Raw genomic sequence first — 24,260 nt, 5'->3', positions numbered from 1 at the left:
TCGTGCCAACCTGAAGGCAGAGACGGAGCTGGGACCCCTGTGTTAACTGCGGCTCTTTACCGTGTGCCAGTTTTGAAGGCAGGAGGCCCCCAGAGACCTGGGAGGGAGGCAACAAGTAAGGGTAGAAGCCTACTCACTCCAGGGGGACCCCAGATTAGACTCCTGGCCTCATTGCATCATTAATGGAATATAACCAGTGACCATCTAGGAGTGCACGAACATAGAAGTGAGCAGGTCAGCTGTTGGGGACCTAGATCCAGCCCAGGGTTTCTCCAGGTGTGTTCTCATGTTATCTGTTTCATTCACCTGGCAGGGTGAGAGGGGACCTACGAGTGCTCCTGGTTAAAATGCAGATTCCTGGGCCCGGCAGATCTGTAAAATTACCATGTCTGAGGATGAGAGGGCAAACTCTGCCTTTTTAACAAACTCAGAAGGAAATCCTGGTTTAAAGCAGAGTTTAGAGCCCCAGACCACAGCCTGACATCCTCGATACAGATGGGCGTGGACCTGGAGATGGAGAGGAGGTGGGCTCAGAGCCACACAGCCCGCTCTGAGGGTTTAGTTCTCAGACAGCAAAGGCCTTGTCTCCTGTGTCTCCTCTTCACACAGAAATAATAACCACGATCTCTGAGCACCACCGGGTGCTGGAAGTACGCAGGACTCTTTCATATACATTATCTCATTTGCTTGTATGATAATATTATCCCCCAGTGACAGCTGAGGAGCATCATGTCCACAAAGAAGGAGTAACTTGCCCTAAGTTATACCAGCTGTGTGAAAGGCTAAAGAATGTTTCTTTAAAACACATGAAAAATAAAGTTTCCTAAGCCAGATAACATTCAGAAGGGCAAAGTTTCCTTAAAGAAACCTTAAAAAGAATCCCACTCTTGAGTGGGTTTTCTGGAGGAATCTCTCTTCTCTGAAACACCCTGAACTGAAAATGTCAGTTTTTGTTTAAACAGAACGTAGAGGTATCTTCACTAACATTCAAAACAGTGCAGCAGGTGTACAAGGCACTCCCGCACGTGTAAGATAGCTGATCACTGCAGCTAATTGGCATCTTTCCGTGCACCCCGGCCTTCATGGGTGCACATGAAAGGCACTTCTATTGGCACTCATTCATTTGGGGGGAGCACCTCTTTAAGAGTTGGGCAGATTCTGTAGATATAATCCTTGGAACCCCTTCGGTCACTGGCCGTCTCCCTGCTCAGCTGGCCTGCTGTTAAACCATGTGCTGTGAGTGCTCTCGTTCACTAATTTTAGATTATCACCTATTTATAGCCAGCGTGCTGTGATGACGCAGGAAGCATGAGCCCTAACAAGACCCATGGGTCCCAGTCACTGCAGCAGCTTCGGCGCCCTTCCTGTTAGGCTGTCATGCTTCATTTGGGCACAGGCTCCCTTCCCCGGGAGCCAGCATGGCCATGCTCCGGGGAGGCAGGTGGTGTGGAACTGACTCGGGACTCATGATCCCTGCTATTCAAGTCCCTCTCAGAGCAGTCAGCATCCCCAGGAGGTGGCTGACACCAAGGCCCAGGAGCTGCTTGGTGGCTGAGGGAGAGGCCGCACTTCCGCAGGGACCTGGGGATGGTGGAGGGAGGCACTAAAGCCTGGATGAGAGGCTGAGCTCCCTCCCTGGGCAGCAGAGTCTCATGGGTTTGCAAACGCCCCCTTTCCTCTGCACTCCTGTGTTTCCAGCTACTAAGAACGCTTGGGATCACTTATATGATCCTTACAGCCTCTCCCCTCACCCAGTCCCCCAAGATAGATATCACCATTCGGGTCCCAACTCTGCCACTTACTCAAAACCATTTCCTTCTCCTTCCTGTGCCTTTGTTTCCTCACATTAAAAAATGGAGCTTATGTTCTTCCGGTTTCCATCGCACAGGTCTGATGAAAGGTTCACATGAGTGAATCGGTGTCAAGGGCTTAGAGAGGCGCTTGGCCCAAAGTGCACTGCATGAGCCGTGCATTCTAAATGAGCCGTGCCCATTCTAAAACTCAGGAGACATAATCAGAAGGGTTATGCCGCCTGCCCTAGCAGTCAACTGTAGAGCCAGGGTTCCCACTAAGTCAGCTCACCCCAAAGTCGTCAGCTTCCATGCCCATTAGGAACAATCCCAAACACCACCCAGCTGCTGACCACAGTTAGGGAGATGCTCCTGCTACATCCAGATTGGCTTTATCCATCTTCTCTTTCCACTCAGAGATGCAACTGAGTGTTCAACAGAGAAGACATCATTGCTTTCTAATGTGTTCACAGAGCCCTGAATCTCAGTCCCAGGAAGAAAAAAAAAAGTCACACGAAGCTGAGTTTAATTTAACAAGTCTGTATTGGTGCCTGCTCTGTATCAAGCCCTGTGCTGGATGCCTCGGGGCCTGCAGCTGGGAACAATCCAAAGTGCCCCTCATGGAAAATACACCACCCAGAGCTGGGCCCACATAAACCTGACAGGAAGCCAGTGCTACCCCAACACAGGGAGTCTCCAGGTCCCTTTCCAGCATCCCTTTCTGAGCACAGCTAATAATCAGACTTGTCCCCTAAGCCCCGGCTCTGACTTCACCCTGCCCTGTAGTGCAAAGGTCTCTATCCAAGATTGGAGCATTGCCAGTTATGCTGAACTGAGCATCATTTTTAAAGAGAAATCCAGTGTCTGTTGAGAAAGCAACGAATCAGTAGTGGACTTCATAACTTCCCGATAACCTTCCAACCCTGGGCCCCACTGGAAAAATAGTGCAGCAGCATCCGGCTCTGACAGACTCAACAACGCCTCGGGAACCTCCAGGCCAATGTGATGTGCTGGTTGGCATTATAGCAAAGCTGCAGACAAAATGCCTTCACACCATGCCGCGGCCCTTTTAGCAACAGAGAGGACCCATTGCCTTTCCCTCTCTTCTTGGCTGGCCTGAGAAAACATGTTGTTTTTTCCCATTTGTTTCAGTGAAAGGTTACATAAATGGGAGACAATAAATGATTCAGGAACTCCGATCCCAGCACGCCTTAGTATCGTTTAGCTCAAAGACCAGCAGGATGCAAAGGCCCCTCCATCAGTGCAGGTGCATTAAGCACTTGTTATTTGGGAAGTCCACTTTTAATTATCATCCTTCCCTCAGACTTGCTGGTTCTGCCTGCAAAACAACCCCACATCCCCTCAGAGCCTATTCAGCTCTTTGCTTTTCGCAGCAAAGCTTCAGTGATCCTGGACAGAAAGACTTTTTTTTTTAATTTGTTTGGGCACAGAACTGGACAGAGAAACTATAATAAGAATGATGGCTGAAATGCTAATGCTAGGTCCCAAAAGTCAGCTCCTTTTTGCCTGCCCCTACGTTGCCAAGAAGTGGGATCACCTTAGCCATCACTGATTCAGAGAAGAGAGAGGGGGCACAGAGAAGAACTCAGCCCAGCCAGTGTCCTCCAAGCTGGGTGCTCACAGAAAAGGTGAGGCCAAAGAAAGCACTGGCTTCTAAGGAGGAATTTGAGTTATGCAGATAGTTATCTATTGCTCTGTAACAAATTACCATAGACATAGTGGCTTAAAACAACACATATTTATTATATCAGTTTCTGGGGGTCAAGAAACAAGGTACAGTCTAGCTGGGTCCTCTGCTTCATAGTTTCTCATAAAGTTCCATAAGGTGTTCATCAGGGCTGGGTCTCATCTGAAAGCTCAACTAGGGAAAGAATTACTCCCAAGTTGATGTGCTTGTTAGTAGTTCCTGGAGAAGCTGTTGATGAGAGAGAGAAAGAGAGACAGAGAGAGAGACAGGGAGTCTGCCAGCAAGATGGAAGTTACGATCTTATGTCACATGGTCATGGAAATAATATCCCATCACCTTTGCCATATTCTTTTGGTTAGAAGCAACTCAGAAGTCTTGCCTGTACTCAAAGGGAGGGGATTATGCAAGGCTGTGGCCACCAGGAGGTAGAGATCATTTGGGCCCCCTAACAACCTACCTGCAGTGGCTTTTGTATGCGGGAGAGCAACCAGTCACCAGGAAGCTCTGAGAGTTCATTGTGGAGTCTGATGGGCCAAAATCTTAGCAGCAATCTTAAGCTTCTCTGTTCAATATTCTATAGACACTCAAATATCACAAAGTACCTACTGAGTGTCAGTCCACAGCCAGATGGAAAATGAATCAGAAAGAATCCTAGAGACCGTGGTTCCAGCTAGGGGACTTTAGGAGAGTCAAATATTCTCAGCCCCAGTGTTTTCTTTATCCCTAAAGTAGGGATAATAATTACCTGCCACGGTTCTTTCTCAGAGCTGGCTATTGTGGTGAGCAAATGAGATCATTTGGTTTGAAAGGTATAAAAGAATATACTAATATAAAGTGTGTGATATTATTATTAACATTATCAAACTACATTACAGAAAAGATTGGGCCAATTCACTTCTCCTTCATAGATTGCCTTCTATACATTTTCAGTTCATTTATAATCCTCCTCCTCCACCTGTGAGCTGTGCAGTCTTTTCTTTATACATATGTGTTCTAGGCATATTTTTCCTTATTTTTTTTTTTGCAAAACTTTCAAGCTCATTCTAATTTTTGACCTCTTAAAACCAACCATGTTAAGGGAAAAGGGGGACAGCTTTTGCATGTTGGATCCTTTTGTTCAATCAGTTCCTCCAACCCATTAGATCATCAATTTGTAGGTGAAATCCTCACACTCAACTTGGGGGAAACATGTAACTTGAATGAGGACATAGAAGAATGCCTCCAGAAGACCCACTCCTTAATACAAATTGAAAGAGGGTTTCTAGTCTTTCAAAGCCTGTCAGAATCTCAGAAATAATGGGGACTCCAGAACTTTCTCCAGGACAGCTTTCTAAACCAATCCAGGTGTTTGGGTCTGAAAGGCCTGATTTGGTTTTTATAGTGAATATTGACAGTGACTTTGTAATAATGTAATAACATATTTTATTCATTTAATTTTTATTTATTATTAAGTGACTGACAGAATAATCCAATTCTGGGATTAAGGTTCATAAATAAGGAAAATAAGGCACAGCTTGGGCTTGTGCAGCAACACAACTGAAAGTCAGAAGAGCTCCCTGAAAAAGAGAAGCACTTCTTTTCCTTCACCCAGATTTCTGACTTGGATCCTAATAACTAGTCCACTCAGTCTATCAGCCAATCAGCTCCATCAACCATGGGGCCAGGGGTGTGTTCATACTGCTAAAGAGCAGGATTTGAGCATTTCCTTAGAGACCCACTTAAGCCCACTTAAGCCTCAGAACCAAACCCGTTGTGTGTAACCCCCATATGAGTGAGTCCACAGCACCCATCTCAATATCCAATACTTTATTAACACAGCTCTGGCCTGACTCCAACTCGGGAAATAACCAAATTAGCCCTGAGACCTCCCTTAACTTAATTTTTACAGTTCTGCTTTCAGGATGGTGTTTTTCCTATGACATTTCTTCTCTCATGTGTTACTCACTTTCCCTCAGGGAACAGAGGGTGGCTGAGAACACAAGGAGCCATCACAGGAGCCATTAAAAACTGCCTCAGATGGCTGGGTGTCAGAGCTGTTCAGGGTAATTCAGTCCTGAAGCAGCTTTTATCTCAACAGCCCAGACTAGCTGCCCTGTTGATGGGGGGCTGGCCCGTTGCAAGGTTCTTCTTCAGCAAGGGATGTCTGCTCCCAGCAGAGAGGGATGTGGGCCTCTGGTCTTTGCTCCCCGGGAGACCTCAGCTTCTGCAGGCATCCTGCCCACCCAGAGGGACTGTGTGAGGCCCCTAGGAGACAAGGATGTAAAAGTGAAAAGAGATCATTGTGTGAGCACGTCTAGCACAAAAGACAGAGCTGCTGTTATTACTACCGTTGTTACCCGCTCCTAACTTATCATCATCAGAACAGAATAGGAGAGAAAGGACCAGGAAGCAATGCATGAAGAAACAAGGGGTGTGTGTGTGTGTGTGTGTGTGTGTGTGTGTGCGTGTGTGTGTGTGCGTGTGTGTGTGTGTGCATGTGTAGGTGCAAATAGTTCAGTGTGAGAAACAAGCTAGAACAACATGGAAAATTGATCAAATGAAAAAATGTTGTAAAAAGAATAAATGTGATGGTCTCCTCCTCATTTTTTCTCTATAATCACAAGCCAGTTGTTAAACTTTTCTGCCTGGTTGACCATCTTATGAGATAAAAGTAACAGTTCTTCCCCATTCCCTATCTACTGATCTAACATGTTTTTAAGACAATAAACAAACTGGAGAGTGGAAGTGACCCATCAACGTACTGTAATTCAGTACATTGGAATAGGGGGCCAAAGATTCCCAGCTCTGTTGGTGAAAAACCACAACAACATCCTTTTATCTGAGGTTAGAAGATTCTTCTAGTACCTTCCACCATCCACCAAATATAAGTATCAAATGTGAATACACTCCAAAACTCTGAAATAAAGATTTTGTGCATCTAACTGCCCCTCAGTCTAATGCACAGAGATTCTCCATGCATTCTCACAGCCTGACCCAACACTAGATACCACATAAGACTAATAGAACATCCTGAAGCCCTAAGAAAGTAAACCTGACAATAAAGAGAAGAGAAAGTGAGTTAATAGAAAATATTTATGTCTGCAGTCATTTAGTAAAGGGTCAAAGAGCCCCAATCAACTTAAGTCCAAATGGCACTATCACAAAGAAGTTAAATTATACTTAGTGGGCTCTATCCAATAAAAAAAAAAAGGCAGAATATGATGCAACAGTAAGTTATAGACCACAGTTACTGGGGATGTCCCCGAGATGAAATCTGAAAAAAAACTTGCAGTTCCAAGAGTAGAAATAAAGGTGAGGAGCCTGACCAGAGAGATATCAAGTGATTCCTAAATTTAAAAACAATTTAAGGCTCCTGGAACGATGCACAGCACCATTGGTGGTAACAGCATGGTTTTTTTTTAATCTCTCTGAGTCTCTATGCAAAAATTGAGCAAACACATATCAAAACTGAAAACCCATGGATATTTACAACAAAAATTTTTTAGTAAGGTAGTCCCTTCCAACTCCCAAATACAAGGGAGTGAGGACAAAGCACCATAAAGTGTATGAGTAACTGTAGAATATTCTAATTCCATTATCACCTTTGTTCTTGAGAAGCAAGATTCGCAGTGTGGAAAAATAAATACAGATGTAATATAGAAGAGATTAAATTAAAAACCCTCTAGTTCTGAATTTGATTTGGAACTGTCAATGTAAACTCCTGGATACTTTGTCGTATAAATGTGTATACACACACACACACACACACACACACACACACACACACGTGTATACAGCCTGTGTATTTCCTAGCTCTGTCCACTAAAAAAGCCTAGAAACAATCACAAACCCACTAGCAATAAGTGTCTATAGCACCCAGATTGTATACTTAAAATGCCTTTTTTCATGAAAAGAAACCAAAGTTTTTGAAAAAATGGCTGAGCCCAGGTCTGGGTAAGAACATTTCATCACACCAGATGTCAAGGGGCCAAAGGACACAGCTTAACTACTAAACAACAACAACAAGAACAAAAAGAACTCAGGAAGCTACCACTCACCAAAAATGTGACAATTTGAGCTATTAAGAGATAATAATTATTAATTAAAACTCAGGATATGTTTAAATTCATGTACTCAAAGTGATATACAAACAACTAGTCAACTTCAGAGCATGATAGATGACCAATTCATTACCTTGAATACTCCAAATAAGGAGAAAGAACTGAGCATTTATCTGCCTCTCCTATATGAACTGTATCACTGGGTAACCAAATAGTAGGTGAGAAGAAGCACCTCTTTAAAAATACATTCTAACTAATAAGGAAAAAGGATAGAATCTGAATATCATTATTTTGCAGCTCTCAGTGAATAAACACATCTAGGCATTATGCTTCAACAACTGTGAACATCAAAAAAAGACAGAAATAATCAGACATTGATCTGGTATCTGGAAGGGGTTGCTGCTCCATTGTTTAAAGAGTTAAAATGTTTTAACCTCACAATAGGAACAGTGTGTGTATTGTTTTCATTTTGCCCTGTTAAGGGGAACAACTGGTTGATTTTCATCATTTACTCACAAAAAGGGTTACTTCCTCCAATTCATAATAAAGAATAGTGTCAGATATATTTATGGATGGTGAATGACTATATTTGCTTGGATTTGGGGTCATTATTTAGTTTAATGGGATCTGCAGTGGCCATCAAAATGGTTCAGTATGCCACAGCTCCCATGAAGTTCAGCTCAGTCAACAAATATGGATAAAATTCAATTCCATGGATCAGAATCAAAATAGTATAAAAGATCCACAAGAGCCATTGAGCTCACTTCCATGGCACAACCATATAGGCCTTCGACGTGAGGCAGATCCTTATTATTGTGATTAACAGTGATAGTTGAGAACTTATTTTCCTTTGTATCACGCTTTATTTCTTTGCATTTAATTGAGCAGATGAGATGGCTTAGGAACAGTAATAAAACCAGCACAATCACTATCTAGCCTATTTTTTTTAACATTGTGCTGTATATTACTAATTGATTTGTTTCTTCTTGGAGGATGCTACAATATAGTTAAAATGAAACCCAGTGCTTAATGGATTTTTCTTTACTCAGCTGCCTATAACCAATCAGTATTTTGATGTTTGTGGGTTCTTTACACAATTTAGATGTGAGTGAGTATTAAACTAGGTTTCCAGTGTGTGGTATAAGTGAGAGCAAGATAAAGCAGCTCTTTTTTCTTTTTCTCTCTCTCTCTCATAAATGAGTTTTAATATAATAGTTTGGTGTTTTGTTTTGGTTTTTAAGTAAGAGAAGAGGAAAGAGCCAGGCTTCTTTCCTCCCCAGCTTCTTCCCTCCCGTGCTCCCAATCCAGGCTGCTCCTTGTGGGCCATCTAATCCTCCCACAGCTCCATGGAGCCTCAGGGATTAATGTAGACTCTCAGCTGGGGAAATGTGAGGACACTTGGACTCTCAGATTGGCAGCTCACATCAAGCCCACCTCACTGCCAGTCTCACTATGACCTTGATCTTCTCTTTAAAAACCAAGATTTTACCTCGTTGCTTTTTACCCAGTCCCTCTCATATGTCTGCTGGTTGACCTTGTAAACATTCCAGTTACTGGACTTCTCTTTTGACACCCCTTGGCTCCCCATGACCTCTCAGGGGACCAGAGTCCTGACACTAATCACCTGCTTTCCCTGGTTTGTGCCTATGACTCCAAAACCCACACTCTGCTAGGCTAAGCCACTGTGTTACCTTCTAGAACTGAGGGTCTACCTACCACACACCCTGAGCCGACTCACCTCTCCCCTCATGGTGGCCTGCCTGCTCTCTGGGCCTGAGCAACGTTGTTTGGATTTAACTGAGCCCTGGGCTCATGGATTTATAAGGAAAATAAAACCAGACTCACAGAAAGTTTCCATGAGGATTTTATGGTAGTTGTAGCACCTTTTTAAGTCTTGAACTTAAACTCAGAAGATCCATGTTTCACTCCTAGCTTAACTATTTATCCACTCTGCACACAGCAGTCTAACTCTCCTGGGAAAGTTTTCACAAAATGCAAATATTGTCCTTCCTCTATATGAATCTGAATCTTCAGAGCCCTGAAACTGGTATGTTTAAAGGTCCTTAGGTGGTTTGGGAACCACTAAATTCAGAGATCTCCAGGGTTGTCCCATCTTGCTGTGGTATTCTGTGGTGTCTGTGAGATTCCAGGCAGATGAGCAAAGAGAACCAACAGGATGAAGCTTCAGCAAGGCAAGCCCATACACAGCAGAAGCAGGACAGCTCTTGTTCAATGAGCAATAAACTCAGAAACCCCATACCCCTAAGAAGTGCTGCTTGTGGGACCCAGAAATTAATTCCAAACAACCTTGGGCAGATTTATGAGAATCAGAGCCATCGAAGGGAGCAAAGAGGACCTCCATGCCTTGAAGGCTGTGGGTGCAACAGACCTCGGCTGGATGAATCATGGGTCTGACCTGGGATGGCGAATCCTCATTCTGTGGAATCCACTTCAGAAAAAGTTCCCACTCTGGACTTTTCCATCTGCAGTTGCTGAAAATGAAAACATAATTTTGTGTATAGAAACCACCTGAGACTAATAATATATGTCCAGTGAGTTGGGAAAATACTGGTCCTTTTACTGAGAAACAGCCTTAGAGTCCCTTCTTTATGGACTGAAGAATGTAAATCTTGAGACTGGGTGTCTCTGCTTTCCTACAGTCAAAAATTGAACAGGAAGTTACACACTTTATAAACTATATTCTTTATGTGTCTCTAATGCATAATGTTCTTCTAAGCACTTTGCTCAGGTCATCATTTAATACTCATAGCACGTCTAAGTACTGGGTATTGTATCTCCACTTGTTCAGCTTAAGAAACTGAGGCTCAGAGAGGCCACAGAGTTTACCCCAGTTTTCACACCTCATCAGGGGTAAAATCCAATGAGAAAAATTGGCCCACCTGGATTAAAAGCCCATGCCCCTCTTCCTACCTCATCAGATGCCCAACTTGGCCAGGAAGTAGAAACCCAGCCTCTCTGAGAACATCTCAGAACCTTCAGAACAATGTTAAGTGAGGCTGGAGTTAGAAGAGGTCCTGCTGAAGACAAACGCTCGGGTAGGGTGCCAAGTCCATGCCTTCTTTTAGCTGTCTTCCTCAGCACACTCTCCACGGGGAGAAAACATATTTATATTTATGTCTGAATTCTTTGATTTCCAGGACCGAACTAACTAAATGAACCACCATGCTCTGCCCCAGATTGACAAGGCTGCCCCCAAACCCAGGCTGCTTGCTATAGGCACAGACTGACCTGCAGAATAGACTTAGAGGAGCTAGAGACCATGGGGTGGAATGGACTTTTAAACTTCTTTTCTGAGCTTTCCTTTTTCTTCCTGCTCCTACCCTCATCCCCAGTTCACTGAGTTTAAATTCCTTGGTGCTGTTGGCAGGGAGATCCATATTCACAGAAACTCTGGCCACTTTTCCCATTGTCAGGAACAGCACCAGCCTTGGTTGTAGGCAGGAGTCAGCAACGTAGCTTATTACATTTTTAGAGTTTTAGATATTATAATAACCTTTCATACCCCTCATTTCCCTTTAATTCTCATTCCAATCTAGCCCCTTTCACAGACAAAAAAGAAGATAATCAAGGTCGCATAATCACCAAGTGATGAGGCTGCTCCCAAACCCAAATGTTCTTGCTGATTTCGGGGTCCATGACCTTACCACATCCCCCCACACCACCACCTTCACCCCCTGCACAGCCCACACGTGTAATTTGAGCACTGGAAAGGGTGAAAGGTCAACTGGCCATGACAGCTCTGCTGAAAAGCTTCCAGTAAAGAGTCAGTCCTTTGAATTAACAGATTACCCCCTTACAATGCAAACAGATGAGAAAATTAACACTCAAGCATTCACACCAAAGATGAATGGATTCATCACCTTCTTGCCCTTGAAACGACCTTCAGAAACCAAATAGAAATCAACATCTTTCTTTAAAGAAAATGAAGCCAAGAAAAGTCCTGAGGGCTCAGTATTGAGTAGCTGTGTGTGCATTGGAACCCCAACTAGAGCTTTGCTCTCCTGACCCTGGGCTGGGGCAGCATCACAAAAGCCTACCACAACCAGCCTGGTTTTTAGATTATCAAAACTGCCCTCATGTAATCTCAATCTGATTGCTGATAATTAGCAACCCAAGTTAACCTTTCATTTTTGCATCAAGTTAGTTGAAAGTGATCAAAAGAATTTTATGTTTTAGCGAACAAAGCTATATACAGCCAAATTAATTTTTTCATAATTTTCTGTAAGTAAGATTCAACTTCATCTCTTTAAAGGGAAATAATTTCTCCAATCTTATAATGAGATTTTAGTATTTTAAGTAAAAGTAACTTTATCAAGAGCACATTTGGGGGAAAAGTTTTTATAGATTTTAAACACATTAGAATTCCCACCAGGATGAAATCTGACAATTCTCCAAGGTCCAGCCTGACTCAAAAATAAAATGTATGGAAGGAAGTGGTCCAGCGGCTGTGGAGGGGTGGAGGTGTGCTGAGTGTTCCTGAGACACCCCCAGAAGGCCACCGAAGACCATTGGGTGCTCTGAGTGAGGACAAACCACCAGGCAGTGGTGAGGGGCTTGGAAAAGGAGGACATGCATCAGAGGCACAAGTAATCCATTTCCTATTTTTTACAGTAAATAGCACAGAGCTGTTTCCAATGTGTTTCCAGGCCCAACCAATGAGGGGAAGGATGGCATGGAGCTGACTCTGTGCCCAGTTTATTCTTTTGAACTTCTTCAGGCTGAGAGGATCCTGTATGCAGAAGTCAGGTTAGACCCAGTCACAATAGCACAGATTGAGCACCTCTTGTTTGCCTAGTACTGTCCTGGACCTGGTGAGAACCAGGAGGGGACCTAACCTCCGCTCGTGCCTGCCTCACCTGAGAGGAGTCTCCTCTCCCTCCTCAGAACTCTCACGGTGCAGAGTTAGCTGGACCCTTCTGTGGCTCTTTTTCCCTTACTGGCCTGTGTTGTTGCATCCCTTTGGGTCTCCTTTTAGTCACCTCTAAGTCTGTGAAGGCCAGGGTCCAGTCTGCTCCATGTGTGTGTCTCTGCCTCTAGTCCAGGGCCTGGCACACAGCAGATCCTCACAGAAGCTTCCAGTTCAAATGACTGATTAGTGTTCCTTGCCCCGACCTTGGTGCCATCCTGGAACAGCGGCTTGGCGCCATGGAGCCGACAGATCAGAGGCAGCGAGGGAAACCCCTGGAGAAGGGAGGGCCAGGCCAAGTGAGTGATTGCCTTTCCTCTTGTGTGCAGTTCACTGGCTGTTCACCACATGCGGGGCCAGTGGGCCCCACGGCCCCACGCAGGCCCAGTGCAACAACGCCTACCGGAACTCCAACCTGAGCGTGGTGGTGGGGAGCGAGGGCCCCCTGAAGGGCATCCAGACCTGGAAGGTGCCAGCCACCGACACCTACAGGTGGGTATGGAGCAGGGGAGGGTCAAGGGCAGACCCGCCCTCCTGAAGAGGACTGGGGTCCTACCTGTGGGTGCATGCCTGACCCGCTGGAGTGCCCAGGCAGGCCAAGGCCAGAGACTCTGGCCCACATCGGAGGTGAGGGCTGGAGACGGGGAGGTTGGGGATAATGGAATATGGCAGGAAAGGTAGCTATGTCCTTTGTCTGCCAGGTGCCCACACCACAGACCATATGTGGAGACGATATGCATGCATGAGCTAGGTTCAGAGCATTCTCTAGTTTTATTAATAATTATAATTTGAATGGGCTGTTCTTTGACTATTACTTCATGCTGTTCAAATGAGGCAATAAATGTCAAAATGTTTGGGAAACAAAAGTATGATACACATGAAAGATGTTTCTTATCCTTGAGCTTCCTTTCCTGGGCCTTCATTGTTTGCTAGTAAAGCAACTATTCCTGAATTCTCATCCCAGGCCCGATCCCCACCTTAGAACATTCCACTACAGCAAGGCCAGGCTGAGGGAGGCCCAACTCCAGCGGGAAGACAGCTAAGCCAAGCTGATGGAGAGGCTTCTAACCCTGAACAGGCATCGCAATGACAGGAAGGCCAGATATTTGCATGAACGATGGCATAATTACGCTTCCTATTTACGCAGCCCAGCCATGTGCTGTACAAGGCCCAGATTGCTGGCCCTACTCAGAAAGTAAAAAAGTGAAAGTGTTAGTCACTCAATTGTATCTGATTCTTTGACTCCTCTGTCCACGGGATTTCTCCAGGCAAGAATACTGGAGTGGCAACACAGGGTGGTGATATTGTGGCAATTCACGTAGATCTGATCATGTAGATCAGAGTTGCCATTTCCTTCTCCAGGGGATCTTCCTGACCCAGGGATTGAACTCATGTAGATCTCCTGCATTAGCAGGCAGATTCTTTACCATCTGAGCCACTAGGGAAGCCTTTCGAAGAGTATGATTATATAGGTCTGGAGTGGGGCTCAAGAATAAGCATTTCCTTTTTTTCATGCTAAACATTTTTACATTAATGAAGCAAATATGACAACACATTGGCGTTTACTGGATGCAGGTTGAGGAGGGAGACATAAGTGATATTCACTGTACTCATGGAATCCATCCACACATTCGTTCATCGAGAATATGAATTTCTCACAAGTTCTCAGGTGATGCTGATGCCACCCCAAAAACTGCTGGGTTCATCACACCCCAGACTGTCATCTTCTCACAGCTCAATGATGGAGGCAAGGTCAATGCCACAATCCTCCTTTTACAAAGGAGGAAACTGAAGCTCAGAGTCAGGAGCCTCCCCACAGCCATGGGGTCCAGAAATTGCCTCCAGGCCCAGACTTCTGAGGCCCAGCCGGTGGAGGCTCCTTGCACAGCACGTGGCTGGGCTGCATAAACAGGAAGCATAATTATGCCATCGTTCATGCAAATGCCCGCTTCTCTCCCCTCCCCAGAGGGGAGTGGGAAGTGAGCTGCTTCCCTTCCTGCAGTCCCCAACACCCGCCTCCTGCGCCCCGTACAGCCTCAGCCCCCGGGGAAGAAAGGAGCTTCTCAGGTTGCCCTGCTTTCTGTGCAGTCCCAGCCCCTGGGACCTCGTGTAAATGCGTTCTGGGGAAAGCCTAAGTGCTTTTTAAATGACATTCCGGGCAGGAATGCAATAACAAGGTTTGGCTGCAATGAGATTAGCAGCTCCAGGTTCCACAAATCCCCAGTAAATGGCCGAAGACATCCGGCTACCCCTGCCCCTACCGCACTGAGCAGGCCGGGCCTCCCTTCCTGCCTGGCTGATTTTCCAGAGGTCACCCACTGTCCTAGAGAGAAGAGGATGCATGTTTGTTGAGGACCCACTACGTATTTCTCCTCCTTGTAACAATGAAGTAGATGTCATTATTATTGTTTTTATCTGTATTCCCTTGTTTCCATATGAAGAAACTGGGGTCAGGAAGTTAAGCAACAGATCTAAGGCCACATGTATGTGTGTGCATGCATATGTGCTAAGTCACTTCAGTCATGTCCAACTCTTTGTAAGAGTGGAACTGTATCCTACCAGCTCTCTGTCCATGAGATTCTCCTGGCAAGAATACTGGAGTGGATTGTCATTTCCTCCTCCAGGGGATCTTCCTGATCCAGAGATCTAACCCTCATCTCTTACATCTCCTGCATTGGCAAATGGGTTCTTTACCACTGGCGCCACCTGGGAAGCCCCCCTAAGGTCCCCCTAAGCCCCCCTAAAGACCCCCTCAGTAACAAAGATGGAATTTGAACCAAGGACCCTCAGGCTCAAAGCATTTGTGTTCCCTCCATTAAAACTCACATCTGGACTTTGAGATGCAAGAAACAGGAAATGGGGCAAGAGGATCCTTAGGACCCAAGCAGCACCCACCTCCCGGAAGCCTCCAGAAATGAGAGCCTGGGAGGGGAGGCCCCACTGCCTGAAGGGAGACTGGCCAGCCCAGCACTTGGTGTAAATCCCCACATGTGAAAAGCAACATGAGGAAGGCGGCAGAGGAGTGGCAAGGCAGACAGAGACCTCAACAGTTACCTCCAGCAAGACCCGCTGTCCCATCCTTGCCCAGGGCGACTCCCAACTTAGACTGGCTCAAAGTTCCCTGAGACTTACAGAGGTCCTCTTAGGCTGTGTTTCCCCTGAGATAGGGTGAATCAGACCCACTTCCAAACTTGGGCAGGTCATTTAATCCCTTGAGACTCTGTTTCCCCATCTGTTAAAGGTGAGGGTTAGGAGTTGCTGACACCTGTCCAGCTGGTTGCAAAGATCATGTACAGGTACCTCGCACGTGTCCTGCATGTGATAGGTGCTTCCCAGCCCAACATCTGCAAGAAATCTGCTGGAGTAACCATGGTGTCAGGCAGTGGCCGGAGAGCATTTCCAGAACAGCAATAGTTCCCAACTTCTGTGCTTCCGAGGACTTTTTTCCAGCCTTTTGAAAGATTGTGCCTGCCAAACTACACTTATTAAATAATAATTAATTCATTTCCCCATTTTTTATTAATCACAGCCATATCTAAGTCTAGCCAGGTTTCTGATCTACGTGAATTGCCACAATATCACCACCCTGTGTTGCAATAAGCCCAGCCCAAATGGGAGAACTATTTCCATTTCTCTCTTTGGAATGTTGAGACTAGCTAGCTTGAAGCCCCCAGCACTGCCTACTGCACACTCCCCAGAAACACACACAGGAGCTATTTTTCTGTTGAAGCAAGACCCCAAAATGCCCACGTTTCTAAAGGGGACTTTTTGAACTGGCCTGAGAAGCATCATGTCAAAATGAAAGAATCAAAGCCCCAAAATGTTTGGTTTGGGTTTTGTTGTTGCTGTAGACTCCCTGTTTTTTAACCCAACAAAGGCTGTTACAGATATTCTTGACCCTTATCTAGCCCTTGACTTTAGATGAGGCTCGAAACTTGAACAATAAAGTCTGTTGGTCACATAATGTCACATCAAAGAAGCAGACCATTTGATGATGTGCTATAAATCATTATAGCACATCAAAGTGCTATGCGTGCATGCATGCTTAGTCGCTTCAGTAGTGTCTGACTCTTTGCAACCCATGGACTGTAGTCCATCAGACTCCTCTGTCTATGGAATTTTCCAGGCAAGAATACTGGAGTGGTTTGCCATTTTCTCCTCCAGGGGATCTTCCCAACCTAGTGACTGCACTTGCGTCTCCTGTGTCTCCTGCATTGGCAGGTGGATTCCTTACCCGCTGAGCCACCTGGGAGGCCCCAAAGTGCTATAGACTGCATCAAAATGTCCCCCAGTCAGAATATCCAGGTTGAGGGGTCAGGTGCCTTTTTTCTGGAAGATATTTTCTCCATGGTAACTAGTACTAATCCTTATTTAGTAAGTACAGTTCATCTAGTGAGACAAACTGGACACACAGAAGACAGATGTGATCGAAGGTTCTTGAGAACAGAAAGGCTGGGAGCATTCCTTAGAGAGTCCATCTATTCCTGGAAGAGTGTGGCACTCACCTAGTGCTGTCTGACTGCAGCCTGAGACCTGGCACTATTATTGCTCCAGTCAAGGACTCTACCTATTGATCGGAGCGGTTAAGGAAAAGAAACTACTACTTACCAAGCACCTACTGTCTGCCAAGGTGGGGTATCATTGTCTGAGGCTTCCTCAGGGATGCATACAGGCGAAAACACCCCCACTCTTTTTTTTTAACTAATTTTTATTGGAGTATAGTTATTTACAATGTTGTGTTAGTTTCTACTGTATAGCACAGTGAATCAGTTATACATTTATCTGCTCTTTTTTAGATTCTTTTCCCATATAGGTCATTACAGAGTATTGAGTAGAGCTCCCTGTGCTGTATAGTAGGTTCTTATGTATGCGTGTTAGTTGCTCAGTCGCGTCCAACCATTTATAACCCTGTGGACTGCAGCCCACCAGGATCCTCTATCCGTGGAATTCTCCAGACAAGAATACTGGAGTGGGTAGCCATTTCCTCCTCCAGGGGATCTTCTCGACCCAGGGATCGAACCCGAGTCTCCTGCACTGCAGGCAGATTCTTACCATCTAAGCCACCAGGGAAGCCCAGGTTCTTACTAGTTGCCTATTTTATATCATACTGAAAGTGCACACACACACACAGATACAGACACTGCTGTCCTGTCCTGAGCTTCCCCTTCCCCTAGATTTTCTACTTTCTCTGTCAAAACAGAAGAGGTGTCCACACCTGCTCTCCTCCTGCTCTGCAAATCTCAGAGAACCATACTAAGCGCCTCTTAGGACACTGTGCCTGACACCTAAGTATATAAAGGGTACTAGATCCAGTCTTTGCCCCCAAAGGAGCCCCAGCCAATGGCAGACATAGGAACAAAGAGTTTTGGTGTGAGGTACAAATGCCACACCGGAGGTTTACACACCGCCCTGCTGTCAGAGGCCAGGGGAAGGGCCTCAGTTCATGGGTGGCTTCCACAAGGAGACAGAAGCCTGAGTTTCAGTCTTGAAGGTGACAGAGTTGTCTATGAAGAAGAGGGGAGGGCCTTCCTGGTGGGAAGAACCCCTGGGGGAGCCGGGGCCTGCAGAAGCTGAGGCAAGACCTAGCTCTGAGGCTGCAGCCTCACCTCCCAGATGCATTTTGCTCCTTCTGGTGATGCCGTGATGAGGAGAAAAACAAGCAGGGAGGCAGGGAGAGCAGAGGGAAGGCTGCTGAGGTCTTCTAGGCTAGAGTCAAGTGGGGTTAGACCAGGGCAGAGGAAGCATGGCGAGAGTGGTTGATACATTTGGGAGGTAGAGTCAGCATGACTGGAGGACTGAGTGGATGGGGGCTAGGGGAGCAGACGATACCAGGAGGACAGTGAGTCAGGGGCTGAGGAAGCCAGGACAGTGAGCAACAGCTCCTGTCCCAAGGAGCCTGACTGGGAAGGAGAGGCAAGGGTAACAGGGAGGGGGCACCTGATTTGGGAGGTTTCCCAGTTTGGTTATGAGTGCCCGTCGGGGTGGGTGACTGAGGTGGGTCAGAGCACGAACATGGACTTGGGTTGTGCTGGGGCAAGAGTCTCAGCCTCACTGTGAAATGGAGGCACACACCCAGCTCTGAGGCCTGGGGGTATTTAGTAGGATTCCACGTGTGACACACCCGCGCTGGGGCAGCCACACGCCAAAGGTGTCGGCCAGCCAGCCTCTCGCTCTTCCTGACTTTTTCCCATCTTCATCCTTCTCTCCCTCCCCCCAGCCCACCTGCCTGTCTTCCTTCCTTACTACCTCTCTAGGGTTCCACATCCTTCCCAGCCCTCCTCCTCCCCCAGCTTCCCACACACACACACTCATGCACGTATATGCACACACACACAGATAGTCCATAAAATCATTTGTCTCATTTGTCAAGCACAGCCCACAGCTCCTGACAGCAGCTCTCACACGGTTCGCTTGTTTCTCCGACATAGCGTGCAGGAGGTCCCAGATCGCAGCTGCAGCCAGCCAAGCCCGCCCACAGACCTGGCCGCAGCTGTTCCTGATGGCCTCTGTCCCTGACACTCATTTCCTCACCTGGCTCCAGAGACCAGCGAGTGCAGCTGGATCACATCGTCAATCAGATCCGCCGGCAGCCACGGAGCACCTACCGCCCGCTCGGCTCTGAGCCAGGGAAAGGGTGGGGGTGGTGTCCACTTCTGTATCTGGAGCCACAGCCCTCATAGAGAGGACTGAGCCTCTGGTCTTTACAAAGACTGCAGAGCAGAGAAGTTCAACAACAGTTTCACAATGCCAGGACAATTCTAGACAAGCGTAGAGGAGAGTCACAGGCATGACTCCTTGCCAGGGTAATTGGGCAGATAGCCATCGCCCTAGAGAGCATAGAGCAGGGCAAGTCAGAGTGTGGGCCTGGGGGTGCATGGAGCAAAGAGCCGTGAGCTTCAGGCAGAATGGAGCTTGGGTTCTACCTCTGATACACTGTGTGACCTTGGAAGTGTGCCTTCCCTCTGCTTTAGGGCCTCATCTGTCAAAGGAGGGGTTAGAGGGAGCGGTCACTGAGGTCTCTTCTAGCTCTCGTACTCCTGGGTCAGGAAGGCGTAAGGGACAAGTGGACAATGGATCTTGCTCATTGGTACAAAACCGGAATGGAACAGGGACAGCCTCTGCTGCTGACCTGGGTGTCACCTGATGACTCGCAGGACCCATCTGGGTCATCCAACTATACAACTGAACAAAGACCTCATGCTGCCAACGCCCTGCACACATCCAGCGTCTCCGAACACACCCAGCATCTCCGTGCCCTCACAGCACCCCAGAGGCTGGATGGATACACAGGGTGGACCTTACCATTCTGATTTCCCAGAGGAGGAAGCCAAGCCTCAGAAGACAGAGGGACTTGCCCAAAGTCCAGCTAGGTGTTAAAGGCAGAGTCCAGATCGGGTGTAGGAGAGAAATGAAGTGTCCCTGCTTCTCCAAGTGGGGTCCCCTCGCTCCTTCCCCTCCACCATCCCTGGCAATCCCATGCTGCACACCAGCTGTGCTCTCCTTTCAGGCTCCGGCAGGCAGCCACTTTGATTTGCTGCTAATTCTTTATTTAAAAAAGATTCACAACTCAATTACATCAGGTAACAATAGCTCACAGTCAATAATACAAAACGCAAACCCAATAAACATTCATTCTGACCAGGGGACATGGATTTAGATGAAGAAAAACAAAAAAATTACAGCATCAGCTCGTTGAGAACAGTATCCTATAATTTCCAGTAAATTGGAATCACGGCGAGTCGTTTTCCCCACTTGAGTGGCAGGTATATTAATTTGTTGGCATTTGTCAACCATCAAAATAAGTTGTTTACAAGGGATGGGAAGAAAGCTTCAGAGAGTCAGGCTGAGGTTATTATTCTGGCAGGAGATTGTGTAACGTGATTCATATGATTCGGGGGTCTTCAGAAGTGCCAGGGCTGGCCTGTACTCCCTGTGGAGGTAGGTCCTGGGTGAAACTGAACATCCTTGACCCTGGCCCTCAGCCACACCCTACTCCACCTACTGCCCTGCTCTCTAGAATCCGGGGCCTCATCCAGTCACCCCCTGGGTACATTAGAACAGTTACCATTTGTTACTCACTAGTTACCCTCCAGGGGCTGAACTAGGCCCCTTAGCTTGCGTGCATGCTAAGTTGCTTCAGTGGTATCCAACTCTTTGCACCCCTGTGGACTGCCCCAGAGGAGCTTGCCAGGCTCCTCTGTCCATGGGATTCTCCAGGCAAGAATACTGGAGTGGGTTGCCATGCCCTCTTCCAGGGCATCTTCCTGACCCCAGGGATTGAACCGACGTCTGCTGTGGCTCCTGTATTGCAGGCAGATTCTTTACCGCTGAGCCACCAGGGAAGCCCCAGGCCCCTTTAAGGGGCATTATCTCATGGAATTCTCACAACAACCTGTCAAGGTAAGTATTATCATCCCCCTCTTATAGATGAGGAAATTGGAGCTCAGAGAGGGTACATAACCTGCTCAGGGTCACAAAGCTGGTGAGTAACAGAGCCAGAACCAGAAGAGGGAAGCAAGGTGCCTTGGACACAAAAGTCCAGGAGGCTCTGGCTCTCAGGGTGGCCCAAGTGCAAGGCTGGCACCTGAATGGGGGACGTCTCACCCAGCTCCTGGCCCTGAGGGACACAGCTGGATCTAGATCCAGAGTTCCAAAGAACAGCACGGAGAGACAAGAAGTCCTTCTTCAATGAACAGTGCATAAAACTAGAAGAAAACAACAGAAGGGGAAAGACTAGAATTTCTTTAGGAAAATTAGAAATACAAAGAGAACATTTTGTCCAAAGATGGGCACAATAAAGGACAGAAATGGTAGAGACCTAGTAGATGCCAAAGAGATCAAGAAGAGATGGAAAGAATAACTGTACAAAATAACATGGAATAACTATCCAAAAAAGATCTTAATGATCCGGATTACCATGATGGTGTGGTCAGTCACCCAGAGCCAGACATTCTGGAGAGTGAAGTCAAGTGGACTTTAGGAAGCACTGCTATTAATAAAGCTAGTGGATGCAATGGAATTCCAGTAGAGCTATTCAAAACCCTAAAGGATGATGCCATCAAGGTGTTGCATTCAATATGTCAGCAAATCTAGAAGACCCAGGAGTGGCCACAGGACTGGAAAAGGTCAATCCTCATCCCAGTTCCCTAGTAGGGCAGTACTAAAGAATGTTCTAACCATCAGACAGTTGCCCTCATCTCCCATGCTAATAAGGTCATGCTTAAAATCTTGCATGCTAGGCTTCAGTAATATGCAAACCAAGAACTTTCAGATCTCCAAGCTGTGTTTTGAAAAGGAAGAGGAACCAGAGATCAAATTGCCAACATTCACTGGATCATAGAGAAAGCTAGGGAATTCCAAAAATAACATCTACCCCTGTTTCATCAACTATGCTAAAAGCTTTTGACTGTGTGAATCATAACAAACTGTGGAAAGTTCTTAAAGAAATGGGAATACCAGACCATCTTACCTGTCTCCTGAGAATCCTATATGCAGGTCAAGAAGCAACAGTTAGAGCCCTGTATGGAACAACTGATTGGTTCAAGATTGAGAAAGAAGTATGACAGGGCTGTCTGCTGTCACCCTGTTTGTTTCACCTATATACCAAGTACATCGTGAGAGATGCCGGGCTGGATGAGTTACAGGCTGGAATCAAGATAGGTGGGAGAAACATCAACAACCTCAGATATGCAGATGATACCACTCTAATGGCAGAAAGCAAAGAGGAACTAAAGAGCCTCTTGATGAAGCTGAAGGAGGAGCGTGAAAGAGTTGACTTAAGACTACATATTAAAAAAAGTAAGATCATGGCATCTGGTCCCATTACTTCATGGCAAATAGAAGGGGTTCAGAAGGAAGAAGTAATGACAGATTTCCTTTTCTTGGGCTCTAAAATCACTGTGGATGGTGACTGAAGCCATAAAATCAGGAGACAGTTGTTTCTTGGCAGGAAAGCTATGACAAACCTAGACAGCATGTTGAAAAACATCACTCTGCCCACAAAGGCCCTTATAGTTGAGGCTATGGTCTTCCCAGTGGTCACATATGGTTGTGAGAGTTGGGCCATCAAGAAGGCTGCTGCTGCTGCTGCTGCTGCTACTAAGTCACTTCAGTCGTGTCCAACTCTATGCAACCCTATGGACAGCAGCCCACCAGGCTCCTCTGTCCACAGGATTATCTAGGCAAGAATACTGGAGTGGGTTGCCATTTCCTTCTCCCTCAAGAAGGCTGAGCATTGAAGAATTGATGCTTTTTAACTGTGGTATTGGAGAAGACTCTTGAGAGTCCCTTGGACTGCAAGGAGATCAAACCAGTCAATCCTAAAGGAAATCAGTCCTGAATATTCACTGAAGCTCCAATACTTTGGCCATCTGATGCGAAGAGCTGACTCATTAGAAAAGACCCTGATGCTGGGAAAAATTGAAGGCAGGAGGAGAAGGGGCCGACAGAGGACTAGATGGTTGGATGGTATCACCAACTCAATGGATATGAGTTTGAGCAAAGCTCCAGGAGATGGTGAAGGCTGGCGTGCAGCAGTCCATGGAGTCACAAAGAGTTGGACATGACTGGGTGACTGAACAACAGCAACAACCGTCTGCACCAGCCTGTGCTTTCTTCACTGTGGTACAGCCACCTGGAAGAGATGGGCCTTGTAGTAGCTAGAAGCTTCCAAGGAGTGAAGCTCAGTGGTGGGATTTCGGGCCTCAGCAGGCTGACCAGAGAGACACTATCGCCCCTACAAGTGGTCCAGGCAGGTAGCTGCCAGTTCCCTGTGTCTAGATGTTAGTCCAGGTGGAAATGTGGGGCTGAGGCTATCACACAGGAAAGCAAAGTCCAGCTGCTGACACCTGGGTGCCAAGCTCCCTGGTGTCCCCATCCCAGAATCCCCCCACCTTGCACTTGGCAGCAGTTTGCCATCTTTCCAAATCCACTACTTACCCTCATGAGGGCAGGGGTCCTTGTCCTCATTTTTTCCTTGGCTAGGGAAAGCTGAGGTGACAAGAGGTTAACCAAGTTGTCCCAAGTCACACAGCCAACAGAGTGCCCGGATATGACTCAGAACTCACAGCTTTTTCCATCTACCTCTCTGCCAAGAACTAGGTCAAGACCCAAATGGGGCTGGAGTTCAGACTTGATTCGGGGCAGGAGAAATAGGAAAGAAGGCCTGGGGGTGGGGGGAAGTGTCAGGAACAAACAACGTCTAAAATATAATGCTTTGGCTAAATTTAAACATGTGAGAGAGTTCAGAATGATTCATAATGCATGCAGATTGATGCAAATGACTATGCAAATGAGGCAGAAAGGAGGAGAAGGGTACAGCTCACCTCTCAACCATAGCAGGAGTGGGCAGGGCAAGGACTCCCTCTCGGGCAACAGTTTTCCAAGCAAACCTCACCTTCAAAGCGACTTTCTGAGGCAACCTGCCAAGGCCCCAGGCCCTGGGGCACTGGAGCGGCGAGCTGGACAGATGTGGCCCATACACGTCCACGTCGCTATCTCCACACTTGACTGGGTCTCTGGAATGCCCGCCACCCCCACCCCCCAGCCCCAGTCTGCCTTCTCTGAGCTAAATGATTCTGCTATTTTCCTTTCACCAATGAGCCTTCCTTTTCCCTCAGCTTTTTCATCGTCCTCTGTTTCTAATGGGTTGGGAGCGAGGGTTTGGCAGACAATCTGAGTGAGTCAGGATGGGCCAGTAGCTTCTCAGACCGTATAACCCGCAGCAGCGTGCTGGAGGGCAGATGGCCTCCATGAGAAGTATGGAGCTTTGGACTAGGGTTTGCCTGGGCAATGAA

General features: G+C 46.7%; 1 protein-coding gene across 1 annotated transcript in view; it reads left to right on the top strand.

Annotated features, from left to right (window-relative positions):
* The window catches only part of ALK (ALK receptor tyrosine kinase), a 716,806-nt gene that overhangs the window by 644,981 nt on the left and 47,565 nt on the right, over window positions 1-24,260 (top strand). Inside the window, exon 12 of the mRNA XM_061156236.1 lies at window positions 12,795-12,957. Coding sequence (XP_061012219.1) covers window positions 12,795-12,957 — 163 coding nt within the window. The remainder of the gene's footprint in view (window positions 1-12,794; window positions 12,958-24,260) is intronic.

This window comes from Dama dama, chromosome 11 (assembly GCF_033118175.1).
Source record: "Dama dama isolate Ldn47 chromosome 11, ASM3311817v1, whole genome shotgun sequence".
Taxonomy (NCBI): domain Eukaryota; kingdom Metazoa; phylum Chordata; class Mammalia; order Artiodactyla; family Cervidae; genus Dama; species Dama dama.
The sequence above is the reverse complement of the archived record's forward strand: the minus strand, read 5'-3'. Positions and strand labels throughout refer to the sequence as shown.